The 18,342-nt window shown below is 34.7% G+C and overlaps 1 protein-coding gene across 3 annotated transcripts; it reads right to left on the bottom strand.

The window, feature by feature from the left end:
- LOC109713980 (ubiquitin carboxyl-terminal hydrolase 9-like) lies at positions 497-16,494 on the bottom strand. Of its 3 annotated transcripts, XM_020238321.1 has the most exons (14): positions 15,972-16,494; positions 15,271-15,495; positions 13,828-13,972; positions 10,671-10,730; positions 10,485-10,580; positions 9,728-9,805; positions 9,407-9,631; positions 9,144-9,284; positions 8,840-9,010; positions 5,076-5,333; positions 4,801-4,949; positions 1,436-2,026; positions 1,047-1,323; positions 606-953 (listed from the first exon to the last, which is right to left on the bottom strand). In XM_020238321.1, exons 1-14 carry the CDS (start codon positions 16,118-16,120, stop codon positions 780-782), a joined length of 2,739 nt encoding a protein of 912 aa, XP_020093910.1. In that variant the 5' UTR covers positions 16,121-16,494; the 3' UTR covers positions 606-779. The 3 variants fall into 3 exon arrangements, with proteins under 3 accessions (XP_020093909.1, XP_020093910.1, XP_020093911.1); XM_020238320.1 differs by having other exon boundaries at positions 497-953; positions 9,407-9,805; XM_020238322.1 differs by lacking the exons at positions 13,828-13,972; positions 15,271-15,495; positions 15,972-16,494 and adding an exon at positions 12,519-13,765 and having other exon boundaries at positions 9,407-9,805.

Below are 18,342 nucleotides of genomic sequence, written 5' to 3'. Positions count from 1 at the left end.
AGTGACAAGTACTAGTACGGGAGGCGTCATTGAAGTGAAGACCCTAGACACTGAATAAACGCTGACAGGCTCAGCCATCTCCATACCCGTGCCGTTCTTTCCTCTTGCTGTAACTGCACTCCCGCCACCTCCTCCCTCTACTTTACCTTCCTCTTTGTCTCCTTCCCTGTCGCTCCTGCTTCTACTTCTCCCTCCTCTTTTTACTTGTTCTCTCTTTACTCTCTCTTTCTACTTATTCTCATTAAACCAGTTAAATAACTTTTAGGTTTGACTTATACATTTTAGATTTTTTACCGGAAAAAAAAAATGTTTTGTGTTTTAACCACCTGAAAATACGTTAACCGGAATCAAATTTATATTTGAAAATCAGGTATTAACCTTAAATATAAACTTTAGACTTAGGTTTGAGAGTTAGATTTATAAAAAAAAAAAAAAAAAAAAAAATCAATTGACCGGCTACTGTGGGGATTCTTGCTAGAAACCAAAACCCCAAATATTTGACAAAACAGAAGAAATAAATGCCTTCTAATCACCTTCAACTGTCATAGCTCACACGGTGAGTCCTACAGTACTGTAAGAAATTGTGGAGGACTTTCTTCAGTGGAAAATCCATCCTCTTGGCCAAAATTCCTACAGCCAACCATCAGTATGAGGCTCCCACAACAATCAACGTCAAAGTAGAAAAAGGCTCATAGGACGACGATAATGAGAACCATCCCTCCCATGGAATGATAACAATGCGAACCTTCGTGTATTACATCTTCGTCCGAATCTTGCACCTAAGAACTTGGTAAATCTGTGCACGATGATGTTCCTTTCATGCCTGGTTGACTGGAATCACCTTTTACCCGCTGATAGAAGAGAACGTAAGCTGCAGACGTCTTTATCTCTTCCTCGCTCACAGAGGAGACATGACTGTCGTCAAAATGGTACCAGCTGTCTTCTTCTATTAACTGAAAAGAACAAAATCACCCAATCGTACTTCAAATTCTTGTGTTTTTCATTTTTCTATATAAAACAAGGAAAAGAAACTTATAAATTAGTACCTTCGCATAGGAAGAGTAGTGACCACCTCCTAGCCCACCATAGTGGTTGCTCACCGCATAGAGCTCATACACATGAGACTGCAGCATAGATGTGCCGTGCTTAACATACTTGCTGAGGTCGAGATTGTGAATGGGGAAGTTCACAAAGGTATCAAGCTTGTTCTTCAGGAATCGGCTGTATGAAAACCGTTTCAAGTGGAACACCAAGATCTCCGGCAGCCTCCACAAGTCCAGTTTCTTAGTCGCCTGTCTGTGTTCCTTGCAGCTAGGACAATACCTTACAACAACAAAGAAAATATTATTATTTGTGCATATGCGCACGCGTGTAAGAAAGAAAAAAAGGGGAAATTCACGCAAAGAAAGAAATTAAAGGAAGAGGTAGCACTAACCACATATCATCGGGACCCAGAGGTTCCTCCTTAAGAAAAGTCTCCAAGCAAGAGAATAGAGTGACTGCCTCCTGCCTCGTTTTCTTTAACATGAATCCAGACTTGAAGACTTCTGGGAGATCTTCGAGGTAGCTGAGATTGTATGTTTCGAGTTCACGGTCGGACCAGTCCATCAGTAACCTCACGCAAGATCCTAGTAAATGAATGGAATCATCGGTATCGATCATGGTTCTAGTCACACCCTTCTCATCAGTTAACCAAAGCTGGAATGGTGGAAGCTCCTCCCGATCAGCATCAGCATTATTATCTTCTATTTCCATATTTACTGTCAGCATCTCTTTCCCGTTTGATGAAGCTGGGCTACCACCATTATCGGTTAGCACTATGGAGTCGAGGCTCGGTCCGAAGCCATTTTCCTTGCTTGATGTTGGTTGATGGGTAGGAAATGCTTTCGCACGCAACAGAGGTGCGAGCACACGAGCGACTGCTGCATATATTTCAGCTCTAGTTCGGGTCTCCTTGGGTATACATGTCACTAATGGAGTTCCAATAAGCTTGCGGTGAACATTGTATTGGGGCTCTGACATGAATCTGGATAATGAAATACTAAATAAGAACCTGAAAATCTACAATATTACATGCATTCAAAGGAAACAAGCTGAAGTCACATCACCAAATTCCAGATGACCTAATTAAGGAGACCCTTAAATGCACCATTACAACACTTCTGATACAAAGAACCGAATTTATCAGATTTTAAAAATTCATAAAGAGACAGTCGTATTTAACTATCACTGCAAGAGCAACCCTTTCTCATGGTTTCTCCAGCATTTTCAAAAACAGACTATGCACCCCCCAACCTGAGACTACGTTGGAAGCTGTGACTTACAACCTAGTCATAGCATATTATATACATGAGCAATCCGGTAACAGCCATATTGAACATGACATGCAAATAATTGGATATTGACCTGTTCTATAAAATTCATATGAAGAGGCTTAATTACACTAAATTATACATTAGTGGTTTCTTCTTTCATTTCCTACACTACTATTTTTTTTTTTTACTCCAACGTCAACAATAAACAATTTTTTTATGTCAACCTCTACACTACAAGCAAATAAGCTTATAATTTTAGAAGCTTCCAATGAATTTATCTTGAAAACTCATTTTGTTGTTTTTCCTACCATATGACCAATGCCTCTTAATAGGGTTGTTAGCTTCCGTCTAAAAAATAAGATTTGTTGACAGTAATATAGAGATTGATGAGAAAATGATAGTGATGTCTTTGAGAAGAGAAAATAGGTAGGCTAGCAAATGAAAATAAATCAAAAGCACTGTGTAGAAGTCGATAAGAAAATGATAGTTCAAAGCTGTCTTTGGAGGGGGAAAAGAATGCAGTGTAGCAAACTAAAATAGCACAAAAGTACGGTTTAGTAGGGTGTAGTTAAACCTTCTGAATATTCATATTACTTCTTTTTGGTGAATTGCTTGAAATGTAGACATGAAGCTCATCAAATTACAAATATCATAATACACTCAAGTCAGGTCTAAATTCTTCTTTCTATTATTTTTTTTTCCCATTTTTTCTAATTATATATTCTAAATTCTACTGTGTACAGACTATTTAATTTGAAGTTCATAATTGCCATATCTTCATATACTTGCTGCATAGGCATTATATCTGATTTGTCTTGCCTACTCATATCAGTTACGTACTTTCAAAGGGGTTTGCTGCCTACATACAATAACAGGGAAAAGATTTAAGTTCAACATAAAGATGAGAATACTTGAAAAGAATATGTCCTACTTTTATTACAAACTATGAACCTGACAATAGCACACTGGCGGCAACACTAAATTGCGAGGGATACTTGCCATGTAGTTATCAGATAGTTATCAGGCTACATAGTATTCGGAGTAGATAAAAATCATAGTCCAACGAAGATGTTGGAAGAGAATTTGATAAAATCATAGTCCAGGGTAGAGGTTGGAAGAGAACAACTTTGGTAATACGACGAAAAAAGGTAAGAGCACTGTGCAAATCAAAATAGTATAGGGCAAAAAAGAAAGAAGAGAAAGAGAAAAGAGGAGCAAGGATGGAATAGAGGCTTGGTGCATAGGAGGAACTGGGGGAAAACAAGATTGTAATAAGAAATCGAAAACAAAAGTGCGCTCTATTTTTGAACTATAGAACTTGCCATTAGTCTTACTAATTACCACTACTTAATAGGGTAATTGAAGTAAAAATATATTTCTAAACCTCCATAAATATTGTTGCCTAGACAACACCTACTATCCAGACTAACAAGTAGGCTACAAGAAGTTCTCTAGAACAGGATTGCTGAGATTATATGAAAATTTATCACATAGGCTATTTAATAGTCATATATCACTCTCATAAAGAGAAATAAATTGAAGGTTAAAATCTTTCAACTAAATGAATAGAGAGTTGGCTAGAATGGTTAATTTATAATGCAACCTAGAGTGCATAATATGTATAGGCAGCATGTACGCAAGCGGACCTAAGTATACTAAATAAAAGATCAATTGTTGTAACATTGCAATTAACATCTTTAGAGCTCTTTGCATTGTTTTATTTACAAACAATGATCTACAGGAAAGAAGGTTCTGCAGTAAAGTCAATAAGCTCCCACAACGGAAAAACAATTAAGACAAAATGGAATTGACAGAAGAATGAAAACAGAAGATGAAAAGAAGAACAGAGATGGAAGAATTAAGAGAAAGGTAATAATGAGTGATGGAATAAAAGAAGCATTTGGAAAGAAAAACAGTTAAAACAACTCCAGACGAACAAATTTCTTCCCATTTTGTTTCTACTACATCATTTCCCTTACAGCTATGCCTATGAGTTTTGTGTATAACAGTATAAGTATCAGCTAACACCTTCATTATTCAGTCTTCTACAACATAGAAACTACACATATGTTAATTCTTTTCGGACAATGAATAAGTAGTGATAGATCACTACACTTCTAGTAAGGTACAAAATCATAGGATAAAAGGTATGCATTTTGCAGAGTTCAATAAAACGAAGAGAATTATTTTTATGCTCAGGCTTCACCTTTAACTATGACCTAGGGTTTTCGAAGTCTCTCCAAGAACTAATTTCATAATCTAAAATCATCTACATAGTAATTGAAGGGTCTTAAAATCAACAATTTTAATGGTAATCGAATGGTCTTAAAATTGACAAGTTTAATGACCAATATTAGATTATTGTTGTTTTAACAGCATAGGAGAGTCCAAATTTGCATCATCTCCAATCAGCTCTAGTAAGCTATGCAAATGTACAAGTATGAAAAATTCTTATCCACAAGCGCACACATACTGGGTTACGCACCTGTCAGCTCTCCTGTGCATTATCTCCAGTCTGAGAAGTTTCTCATGGCCTATTGGAAGCCTATAACCCACAATTTGCTCCTCATCCTTTATAGTAGAAAGCGACTCAAAAGGATTCTCCATGTAACGGAATATGCGATGATCGTAAACCTGTAGAAAGAAAATCTTGCTTCAACAAAGAAGTACAGTATCTGGATTAAGATTAATAAAGTACGTGGCCAAGCAAGGTATCTGGATTAAGATTAATAAAGTACGTGGCCAAGAAAACCATCTTACCTCTGCAATTAACAATGCTTCAGTATTCTTCAAACAACAGGCACTACTCAGAGTTTTCATTAGATCTTTGCAAAGGCCGTTCTTCGGCACTGTCACAGTGTAAGGCATTGGGAGAGCATCCCCAGTACCGCTGAATACAGTTACAGTCATGGATCGATTAATTGTTGAAGGCAGTGGCAATGACAAGTACATGAAGGGGTCAAATGTCACAGAAACTTTGCTGCAAACTGGACAGACTAGAGTAGACTTGTATTGACCCTGAAAACCAACCACAACAATGGTCAACAATATTAAGAGCAAAAAAGAAAATTTGCTCCAATAAACAAAAATTTAGTAGTCTGTTCTGTTCAAGCCAAGAATAGCAAACTAATGCATGGTTGCCACATCATCCATATGACAATGAAAGACAAACATCATTGTGAAATTCTACCATTATGAGGGGAAGGATCTATAAAATATTCAACATTTGGCTCCAGCAAAATCTTCAGTTATAGAACTTGCTAATGATTGACAATAAAGCAACATTACATCCACAGAATATTACGAAATTTTCTCAAGCACTGACTTCAAAATTCCCATTTTATAATTGCAAGATTGGTATAAATACTAACAAATGTAAAGATATATGTAATAGCAGATTGGTTGGCAATAAAAATGCATTTTTCCTGAAATTTTCAACAAAAAGGATGTCGAACTAACATAAACACAAAAAATTACTTGACTATCGAAACTATTGGCACCAAACAGCATAATAACCAGTCATATAGCACCAACTACTATTATGTACACAACATATGACAATTAAGAAAAGACATGCACAAGTAGAAATTTAACTTCTTCCATATAAAATTATTATCAACAGATAGGGAGGCTTTCATGAAAGAAGTCAACCAGCCAATGTAGAAATAAAACTGATGACAATATTACAATATTATGCTTGCTCAGGCTTTCTCTATCGCTATAACATTGTTAGCTTAGGGTACTATTCAGCCGGCCAACAAATAAATTGAAAGACAATCCGTATCCCGTATAACCCAATTGGCTGAACTAGGAAATGCATGCTGCAATTTATGTTGCCCACATCGGTGCCCCAAAAATGTCGGACACGTTTCCTAAGTGGATGCTCCATTGATATAACTTAGTCACGTGTACAATGTTCCAAAATGCAGTATGCGATATTCATGTGGTTCCCCACCGTATATGGCATATGCAATATGCAGCCACATACTCGGACACATATCCAGTCTATCAATTAAAATATTAAAAAATATTTATAGGTATTAAAAATATATATAAATGCTTCCTACCAAAGCTAAATAATTAAGTAATAATTCAGAATTCACAAATTGAAATAATTAATTTCAAGTAAGACCTCATATGCACACGCACCACTAAACTAATAATTAGCAATTTACTCCTAATTATTAAATAGAGAAACATATAGAATCTCAATGCAAAATTATAAAAGATGTCAAACGAAAATCAATTTTCTAAAAAGCAACACGCTAAATTTTTATGAAGAACAATAATTTTTTCAATAAACTATCATTCAACGTTATCTGATAGGCCATATATATATATATATATATATATATATATATATATATATATATATATAAAATAGAGTTTTGTCTCTGTCACATTGTTCACAAATTATTAGTGTTACTAATTAATGATAAGAAAAGTTTGTTGTTTGAGGACATAAATATGCAAATTTGTGAACGTGATAAACGTAGTAAAGTTTTTTTTTTCTTTTTTAGGTAGGGTAACTCATAATTGAGAACTTGTTCTTATGTGTCATTCCATGATATTTGGATTAGCAATGGATCGATGCATTATTGCTCTTACATTAATATATTCAGTGAAGTACGGTAGAGTCCAAATTTTAGCAATTGATTGGCTAGTGAAGTCCCATCATAAGTAACATGTCTTTTTTATTACATTGGAGCATATCTTNATGGCCAAAAACTTGGTAGCACCAATGACTTAGTGCTATTAATAGCATAGTAGCCTAGTTCTATATATATATATATATATATATATATATATATATATATATAACAACAACAAAATTATCCACTAATATTTATAAACACAATTATTAGGTATGTTTAAAATAATACCTACTAAAATAAGAAGAGTGACAGTTAGATTTTATTTATATAAAGATAACTGTATTTCTATCCATTATTATTAGGGAAACTTTCAAATACCACCCCTGTGGTTTCGCACTTTTTCACTTCAGTACCCTGTGGTTTAAAGTGTATCAATTTAGTACCGTGGTTTCGCACTTTCTCACTTTAGTACCCTGTGGTTTAAAGTGCATCAATTTAGTACCCTGTGGTTTCATTTTTCTCTTTTTGTCGGCTCCTCTGTTAATATTTCGTTAAATTATATACAAAAAACTTCAGATACCCTACCTAGGTTTATCGAATATTCACTTTAGTACCCTTTAATTTTAACTTTGTCACTGATTTAACGAAAAAATTAGTGAAATGGATAATAATAAGAGAAAAATTAAACCACAGGGTACTAACTTGATGCACCTTAAACCAAAGGGTACTAAAGTGAGAAAGTGCGAAACCACAGGGCTAACTTGATACACTTTAAACCACAGGGAGGTATTTGAAGTTTACCCTTGTTATTAACTAAACTAGTATGAAAATAGAATTCTATAGGTAAAACATTAACCAAACAATCTCATTCTACATTTCTTTTTAATCCCACCTGAAGAAAAATAAATGCCATATGTGGTCGTCTACTGCATATGCGGCCGCATATGGGTCGTATATGAGCTCGAACTGTATACTGCACCGCATATTATATATGCGGTGCGGTTGTTGGTCCGAACCATATATGCGACCGCACAGACCGCTTTTTGGAACATTCACAGCAAATGAATATCCTCTCACTCACTCACCATGGTCCATCGTGTGTCCATCACATCCCTCATTATCCTTCACATCCATAATGTGTTCAAAATGTGTCCATTGTACAAGAAAACATAAAGAGAAAATAAGAAGTCAAATTCTATTTTGTTGCATATAGTGTTCAAGTGATCACAATATAAGTAGTGTTCATGTTATCACAATATATGTTTTTATATTTTAAATTACTATAGTTATTAGCAGTATATGTCTATCAATCGAGAGAGGTTAATTGTTTTCTATAGGTGAGGAAAGAGTAATGGGAATGCTACTCATTTCAATAATAACATGTATCTACAAGCAATATATGAACACTCGATATAGCCGTCCAACAAAACTCACTAAATGTGGGAGCAAGTTTAGACGGGCCTGAAGCATGAACACTCAAAGTTCAGAAAAGATTATATTAGGAATTTCCATAATTATTCCAGGCTTCTAGAATTTAAGTTTTAATACTTGATGATCATTACTACTGTAATGACAATGGACCCATCAATGATCTTCCCAATTGTATAGGTTCTACCAATTAAGCACTATATTATTTTCATGGGAATTTTATAATAAGATTCATAAACAAATAAAAATACATCCTATGGTCCAAAGGCAGAAAAACAAATAGGCAAACATGGGTACATCCCCAGCCCAGAAAGAACAAACTATATTGTTTGAAACTAAGAAGCATATAATATGTGACAGATTACTTGAGCCCCGCCACCACCTCTTTTCCATAAGAAGCATGTGAATTTGGCTACATCAAATTAAACCGCCAAAGGTTTCTTTCAAGACAAAACAAAAATGGACAGTGTAAAAACAAAACAGTAATACAATAACAATTACCTGGCATATATCTACAATTATGGAGTCATTTCGAGCCTTGTGATTCTTCCAACATTCATCAGCAAATTCCTCATCTGAACGACCATCAGCATCTTTTGCCTCAATATATGGCTTCTTTTTCACACGATTTAAATCTTCATGAAGACCATCCAACAAAAATGCAAGAAGTTCCTAAAAGGAAGAAACCTCAGTATAGGTGAGTAGATTTGACATTTTTAGGTCTACAGTAGTCAGAGAAATTTTGAAGTCAAAACTAAATTGACGTTGTAGCAAAATAGCAGTAACAGAAGCAGGTAGTACCAACCTGAGAATCATGTTGATTATACCCACTGAACTGGGGAGCAAACCGAGCTAGTTTTGCCTTAAATGCACGTGGTGCAACAGATGTACGTCCTGAGGACCATAATTTCCTTAATAGTTCTCCGAATGCTATTGCAAGTTCACCCTGCAGAAAAAAGAAGAGCAATAGATCACACCAGCAGCCCGCCATCAATAACACACTACTACATAAAATTCCTAACAAAAATGAAAAAGGAATGATAGGTACTGATAAGATAAGAGTTATACTTGCATCCCCAAAGGATTTTCCGTGTTTATTTCCTCGCTGTAATCTTGCAAGAAATACTCTACCAAAGGAGGTGTGTGCGCCAAACATTGTATGGCGCTGTTCATGAAACAAGTGTTACCCAGGTTATGCAAACCTGTTAGTCCCTGGCCATCTACTTTTGCTCCATTGCTTAAAATGGCATCACCATCCTCTACATCCCTCGTTGATAGCCCAAAACTACTACCCTGCAGTGCATGGGAACCAAATCCAGTTGAATAACCATTTGATACAGTGGGACCACCAGCAATACTTATAGATGAAGTTGAAGGTTGTAGCGGAACCAAAGCCAACTCATTTCCACTTGAACTCGTGCCCAAATTATAGGACCACGGGCTGTCATCTTGTACCTCCAAAAGAATCTGCATCAAACAAATGCATTAGTAATTTGATTGTATGAACGAAAAACGAACAAAAGGCCCACATCTCTAAAGAGTTCTTTCCATAACAAATTATGCCATAATAAACATTAAGCATATTGCTATCAACAAAATCAGCAGCTAGAAAACTGCACAATAAAAGGTCCATCTGAAGCTTAAAATTTATCAGAGCAAGATAAGAAAAAAAAAAATTGACACAAATCATTTAAAAGTATAATTATGTCAGCAAGATATCATGATTTGAACCAGAATTTCCAAAATGAATGAAGAATGCAAAGTGAAAAGGCAAGCATCGCAATGTCAGTGACCACAGGATTCACAACATAGACTCATTGATCTATTGCACATGAAAAATTGGATTTTATTCTCAAGAAACTATAAGAAAGTAGTCTGTCCAGTACAATTGTTTTCTACAACTAAGAAAGTATGTTCATGGAATCATAAGGTGTGAAGATAGAGTATTATAGCAAGTACCTCAAGAGACAACAGGAAAATGTAGGTGTGAAGATAGTAATAAAAACAAAGAGACCACACTGTGGTTACTAAAATATAAGAAATAATAGATTCAAAATAGCATATACAGCAACCACTGTCCGAAAAAAGGGACAGTTTCCATAAAAGATGTTGACAGGCCATATCAGAAAGAAAAATGAAATCTAACCTCCTGGTCCATCTGCAACTGAGCTTCCTCCAGGGACTGGTCTAAGTTAGTCAGTAACTTATTCTTAGTCTTGAAAAAGTAATCCCAAAGAGCAGCCTAAAAGAATTACATCAATCATAAGAAATAAGTTGGACCACTATTTGTTCTGACTTCTGAGTGACATAATTATCAAATTATAACACAAACCTTTGACTTATCTACCCCACAAAGTGCACAAACCATACTGTAAAGATCACCTACGGAAGCCTGAAGAACAAAAAGTTGCAAGTAAGAGTTAGCATCAGTTTACATGGCTTTTTACCCCAGTTAAGAAAATATGCAAAACTATACTTGTTCAACGAGTTTTCAGTAAACACCAAACAGAAGTATAGCAGGCAAGAGGCATGAGCTGATTTTCAATGAACTTGTAAATGATTTACTCTCAGAATCTGCTATAAGTGGGGGAGAAAAGCTTTTATTTAACAAAGTCTCCACAGAATATCAAAGTCGAAAGCTCCACAGACAATGATGAGGAGAAGCCTAAGTTCTGCGACAGTGTCATTCATCTGCTGATCACAATGGAAATTCTAAAGTAACTATACAAAATTAGAAATACATAACTGTACATTCCCATTTCTATTAAACTATGAAATGTGTTAGCATCATCATATATATCAACCTAACTCGAACTGGATAGCTCCACAATATCCAGTTGGACAAACTATATAGACATGCAATCGAGAAATTTTTCATAATTGTTGACACTTAAACAAGGGCTAAATTACAAAAGTTGGATAACCCATAGACCATAGATCATGACAGAAATGGTATCACATTGCAAAACTAAGAACTTGTCCAATAAGCTTCGGTTCATCATGTGGATTAAAATTGACAACTTCAGCCTATGGTTGGATAACCGGACAAATAATTTTGAAACTTCAACAGATTTGGAGAGGAACAAAGTAAGGAGCTAGTAATAATCATACACAGGCACATTTTGTTGCCCTAGGGTTTGTCATCTAGGTCTTTTAACTCAAAAGCGGGGAGTATCAGCACCCTGTAATTACGGTGACTGTTAAGAAGATCAAAAAACAAATAAGAGTGTTTAAACAAATAAGAAACCACTAATAACCGTGATAGTCTCGACTATGGAGTCATCTACATATAGCTAGTTTAAAATCACATGCTATCTTAGGTTGGTCCATCATCAAACAAGATGTATTAGAATGTGTCAACTTAATGGTTCATGATTGATGGTTGATTGTAAAAAGAACGGTAAGGCATATTTGGATGTGGAGTTCTCAAATGACAATTTTTTTTTCCGGATAAGCACACTAGTTCGAATTCATGTATGAGTAGACTGCCTATTTAAAAGTAATCTTTCACAAAACATACATTTTATCCATAGGCGCAGAGAGGACAAGAGAATCTCTGCCCATAGTTTAGGATATTTGCCAAATTCGGTACCAAATCAGATAACCCAACCTTAGTGGGTTTAAAAAAGCCAAAACTGCAAAATCAGGTGTAAAGTCTACATAGCAAAGTTTACTAAACAGATATTCACACCAATAGTCTAGAATATTAAGAAATTTGGTAGTGAATTAGAAAAGTAAAAACTAAGTGGGTGAAAAAAAAAGAAGGAAAAAGTGCAAAATCGAGTGTAAAGTCTAGTGGGATGCAATATAAATAGTTAGTCCTTTTTGCCAACATTGACTAAAAAGATACATATAGTTAGACAGATGAATTCAGCCCGGACTAGATTCGGCAAAACCTAAACAATTCTCGTCAAGCTCTTGTTATTTACAATTGTTTCAACAAATATTAATCAAGAATTTATGTGTCATGGCACGGGATGGTGCTGAGAGTTTGCTGGCGCAATACGGGCGTATAGCACGCTGCATGTCGTGCTATGCCTAGATGTGTCGGACACAAAAATGCATGTGCGCCTCCACACTATGAAGTGAAATATTTATTTTCTTTCACATCAATATATTATAATTACTTATTAATATATCTTTATCAAGTCTTTTGCATTTTATTGAGATAAAGACTTACTAATTTTGAAGAAAAGAGGATGTCGAACAGTAGCATTGGCAAGGAGATTGTATCGTGCCGATATCTTGTCCGCACGGTACAACACGGTGGGCACGGCCTGTGCTGATGGACACTTATAATCTTGATCTTAATCAGTCCTGGCCAATTTTAGTCAATTCTATAAGTTTTATTCAGTTTTCTTAAACCTAAATGAACTGATAGACCTAAAAGTAAATATAGTTCAACATAAGGTTGCAGCTAAAACTTATCTGTTCTTTTCAGTTGCGGCTCAAACTACAGACCTTATGATACTCTGTCAAGTTTCAAAAAATGCAATCTGTTGTTGATAGTCAACCTTGCACAAAGAATGCTCATTTAGTCATGATTGTTTCAACAGATCTAATTTTCAGCCCCCACCACCTTTTATGCAGTTTTGTAAATTCAGTTTGATTTTCTTAAACCTAAAGAAACAAAAGTTCTGACAGACCTAGAGGTAAAGATTGTTCAACATAAGGTTGCAGCTGAAATTATCTGTTTCTTTTCAATTGCCGCTCAAACTTGCATGAGCAAATGGCTGAACATAAATTAGGATTAAAGAATAAGTGATTGAGGGATCATTAACATTATCAACAGTTGTCCAACTATGATAGTACACTAAAAGCAATTAGAAAGTAAAAAAAAAAAAAGTACCTAGCACAGATGGTGCATATGAGCTATTGATCTAAAGCATAGCTGCTGCCTTTCTCTAGTCTACAGTAAGAACTATCAGTCATTGCAACTAAGAACGAGTTATCTCGTTATAAATGTTGTATGAATAGTGTATGTACAGATGATTTTGAAACTTTTGCTCAAAAATTAACTCTATTAGAATATGTGATGCAGATAATAAGCCCACTCTACCTATTATACCAACAGCCGACGTATGCAAAGAGGATTACCATGAAAGTGTGCTAATGTTCTAGCAAATTAATCAACAGGAGAGAGCACAAAAAGCATGCCACAAATGAGAGAGCTAAGTGATAGTGAAATAAGAGACCCACAAAAAAAAATGATAGGTAAAGTTAACAATGCATTGCTGATAAACTAATAAGATATTATTGAGCTACAAACAAAACCATGAACCTCAAAAATTCAAGATAAATAATGCATTAAGTATTTCAAAAATTGTGGAACCTACCATTCTCCTTGGCACTTAGGAAAGATTTCTTATCAAAAGTAAATATCGGTTACCCAATATCAAATAAAAATACACCTTCAAGGATACTATATTTCGAAAGGCAAAATAGCCACACAAGTATGGCAAGTTCTGAAGCATAAATTTGTACTGTACCCTTCTACTTATTTTGATAGGTCTCTGGGAATTGTTTCTGTCATCAATTAGTTGTAGACAAAGAGGATAAACTTCGACAATGTGAGTTTTCGAATTAGAACCCTCAGATATTACTTTTCGAGGAAGTTCGGGTCCTCCCTTATACCTGGAAAAAAAAAACAAGCGAACAGAAGTACAAGCTCTGGGTAAAAAGTATAGCATGAAATTCTATCTATTCACTTTGCGCAGATATATAGCTCATGAATTTGCATGATACATAGAAATGAATCCAAAATGGAAATGAATTCACACGAGACTACAAATGAACATGCTTTTGACCTGCAGATTTTGGTCAGTAATCTTTATGAATAACATCTAAAGATACCCTCAATAATTAATGATACACAACCAGAAGTATAGAAAGATAGCGATCAAAAGTCAAAAAAGAATCTAAAGGAAAAAATTTTGGGGAAACTAAGTTAATGTAGCTAGCACCATTTTCCTGATAAAAGACTAGGTCTAGAAAGTCAGGACAACCCCAACATAGTTGGAAGAACAAATGCTAGAAAAGCAATGTTTGCAACCTATGTAGAAGGTTGTTCAATTTTGACTATTCATCTTGTGGCCTCCTAATGCACTTGAAAATAATTTTCAAAAGGCATGAAATTCAATTCTTAGATATTTCAACTTTAGATCATGTCTACCAGTGTGGATCATCAATATTGACGCCCTATTAGTGAGAACGACTCATTAGTACGAAGGCCTTTGTCCTCATAAAAAGCATACTAGCTCAACTCCATATTATCTATAGTATTCGGATGGCAATGGTGTTGAATCAAAATAATCAGTATAACAGCAAACATTGATGATCCATAACATTGTATATGATATAAACAATTTGAAACATCTAGAAATAAATTTTGCATCTCCTGAGCTCTTTCACCTATGCATCAAAACAACTCAAACTTGACTTACTAGAAGTCTGTTTGGCTAACATTCAGGATAGTCTAGATTTGAAAACTATTGGCACCTTTGACTCTTAACAGGTAGCTCATTGGTCAACAATAAATGTTGCACTGACTTTATTTTAACCAGTGAGATCATCGGATGTTCTCCTGTTATTGCACATCACTAAATGGAAGATACTGAAACTTTAGTAATTGCCAATGTATTTCGAACACAAAGATGATTTTAAACTATACAAACAAGTGATATAACCAACGATCAATTATCGTAGGTATATTGTATGTCAAACTAATACGTAAAAGCATCTTTAATAAAGTGAATCAATCCACTGAAAATATCATTCTACCATTTATGAAAAGCACATTGAGATTCCATCTATAAACTCAAATCGCTATTTCCCTCATGGGAGTTTGCTTCAATCTCTTTAAAGAGATAGAAGAATATGACCTTTTTTTTCTCCCTTTCTTTTGAGAGAGAAGATAGAAGAACATGACTTACCATGAGAGAAGCTTCCTCCAAACTGCTTGGGGCACCAAAGTGTAATCTTGGCCTTCTTGCAAGTTTTGTTGAAGTTCCCGTTCCTCGCCATCAAAGTATAATTCCTCCACAACAAGCTTTGAGTTGTCAATCTCCCCAGGCCTAGATGGCATAAGAAGAAGGCTTTCCTCAGAGTTCTCATCAAACCGGTCCAAGCCAACATATTGTTGCCAATCACTCCACCATCTGCGTATTATGCCGCATGTAAGCAACCAAAAAAGAATAAGACAATAATTCTATACATACATTCCCTTTCAGATCATCCACGACATCTGGAATACCTTTCAACAATTAATTTTTTTATGAAGTGGACAATGCTTTTGAAGGAATTTAATGTGAGATGTGTATCAGGAACAGTTAACCGAACACAATTTATCCAAAACTGAGAAGTTAAATATTCCTTATATCCCCTCTACTACTTCAATAACCTACCCATAATGTAACGTTAAATACCCGTACCCCCCAAATCATATCAAATCCACTAGCCATCCCATTTCCTCACATTTGTAATCTATAAAGAAGATCAGATTCATAATTCCCGCTCTATGCAGCTGTAAATCCCCTAAAAACACCAAAAGATCACATTTTAACGATCTACGTAGAGAAATTGATCAAAGCATAAGAAGTAGAAGTTGAATTAAAAAAGATATCAAATAATCCACCTAGAGGAGATAAGGTAGAAGAGATCCCCATCCTTAAGGTTGTCCTCGGCCTCCCTCTTCAATCTCGCAACGATGTCCTTCTCCTCCTCGGGAGTGCACGGCAAACAGCTTCCCTCCGCGAGGAAGCCCTCCGAGCTGGGAATCGTCATCGTGCCGAAGCCGAAACCCTAGAAACCAATCGATCGGAGGTCGAAGCCAAAGCCAAATCAAGAACGGAAGAGGAAAGAGATAGAGAATAGGGGCGCGGCGCGATTCGAAACCCTAGGTCGTGGGGACGAAGAGAGAGAGGAGAGGGTTCCGAGAGAGAATGGTTGGGTCGCTTGCCGGGGGGGAATTCCCGATCGTATTATTAAAAAACCAAAAAGATAGAAAGAAGAAAAAGAGGTAGGAGAAAGAGGAAGGAGGCGAGAACGGTAATGAATGAAATTAAAAAAAAATGGTAATGGGAATGGTGTTGGTCGTCTTGGACCCGGCTTTTGCTACGTTTTGTTCTCGTTGGCCGACGCTTCTTTTCAACGATCTTTCTAGACGCTGCACTAGAAGTCACGAGAGAACAGGGAGAAGGCTGTTTCCGTGAAAAGTTTGGTGTTCTCAAAAAAAATCGGTTTCAAATCAAATTAGACTGTGGCCTTACATTTAAACAAGTGAACCCTCAGGTATAAAATATTTTGATAATAAATTCTAATTATCATTTTTATATCTTTTATTATCTTAATTATTAATTAAATAAGTTTAATAATTTAAATAATTAAACTGGTTTAGGTGCCATATAAATTTTTATAAGATTATCTATATCTATAAATATTCTATAAATATATATTTATGAAATATGAATCCTTAGTTTACTTGAGCCACATGGTAGAGAGGGGCGGAGACACGGGCGGAGGGCGTGAGTGGGCGCAGGGCATGCGGGCGCTGCGCGGGCGCGAGCGAGCGCGGGTGCAAGCCTGCGCGGGCATCACATAGGCACGACCAGGGTGGGCTCGGTGCCGGTGGGGCCCAGCCGGGGAGAGGTTTTTTTTTTTTTCTCCCTCTCTCTTCAATTTCTTTTCTCCCTTCTTTTTCTTTAAGCCCAATTTAATTTTTTATTTTTTACTATAAATATTTAAAATATATAATAATTTTTACATAGTTTAGACTATTTATATTAAATATAAATTTTAATTTTATACTCTTGAGCATTTAAATATAAATTGTACATTAAAAAATAAAAAAAAAATTGATGGCATTTAAGTTAATTTTATATTTTATAAAATTTAGTTACAAGAATAGTATAAAATAAGCTACTTAAATCTATAGAACGAAGCGATACATTCAGATTTTAAAGTCAAAATACTATTGATTGACTCATATCTAATATATCGAATAATTGAATAATCAAAATAAAATTTTGAAAGATTGGATTTATACTTTTCGTCCTTCAAACTATAAGACGAGTGACACTTTAATTCTCGAACTTTAATATGTTATGATTTAAACTATGAGGCATGTGATACTTTCATCTTTAAATTTTAATTAGTTATAATTTCTAACTTACAATATGAGGCATATCATTTTAGTACTCAACGTTTATTGCTGCTATGAATATCATTTATTATTCGTATGGTTTTCACCCTTATTTTTGTAATCCACTTATAATCTATTCTTATATTTTTATTGCAGTAATAATTGCTTATTATTCGGTTGCTTTTTTTTAATATAATTTTTTGACTCTTTTTTTTTTGCTATTATTTATTTATTTATTTATTTATTTATTTCTACAAAATCGTCCCGCTGCAACTCACGGGTCTTTCACTAGTTAGTAATTAAATTGTTTTATAAAGTCAAATTAGAAAAAAAAATTAAACTAATTTTTAAAAATTATATTTAAAATTTTAGTAAATTTAATAGACATATTAACGGTTAGTTATTAGTTATTTAGTTTTATTTTATAAAAATAACTATAATTTTTTAATGTGGTCAAGATACTATTTTGGTTAAATTAGATAAACTAGAAATAATGGGAGAAAACCCTATTAAATATTGGGACAAAGATAAAGTATTTTGGAAACTAGAAATCATAAATCTTGAATATATTATACGAACAGCAACTATAGAAGCTACAAACTAAAAAAAGAAGAGTTTAAAATGCATATAGATAAATTAATGAAACTTGGTATTATTCAAAGATCATAATCAAAATATAGGTGTGCTGCTTTTACAGTAAACTAGATTTTCACCCGTGCGATGCACGGCTAATATAATAATATAGAATAATAAAAATAATTATGTAATGATAACAAAAAAAATTTTTAATTAATTTTATATTTTTTAACAAATAAAAAAATATACTATCAATCTTAATTATAACATTAAAAGTAAAGCATTAAAA

This window comes from Ananas comosus, linkage group 8, assembly GCF_001540865.1.
Source record: "Ananas comosus cultivar F153 linkage group 8, ASM154086v1, whole genome shotgun sequence".
In the NCBI taxonomy this organism is placed as follows: Eukaryota; Viridiplantae; Streptophyta; class Magnoliopsida; order Poales; family Bromeliaceae; genus Ananas; species Ananas comosus.
This window is presented reverse-complemented; position numbering and strand designations above follow the sequence as displayed.

Coding starts and splice junctions, on each gene's coding strand:
- LOC109713980 (XM_020238320.1), bottom strand. CDS start 16,120: ATGACGATTCCCAGCTCGGAGGGCTTCCTCGCGGAGGGAAGCTGTTTG. Junction 13,973..15,270: donor TGGAGGAAGCTTCTCTCATG/GTAAGTCATGTT, acceptor TTTTTTTTCCAG/GTATAAGGGAGGACCCGAAC. Junction 10,581..10,670: donor GTGGGGTAGATAAGTCAAAG/GTTTGTGTTATA, acceptor TAATTCTTTTAG/GCTGCTCTTTGGGATTACTT.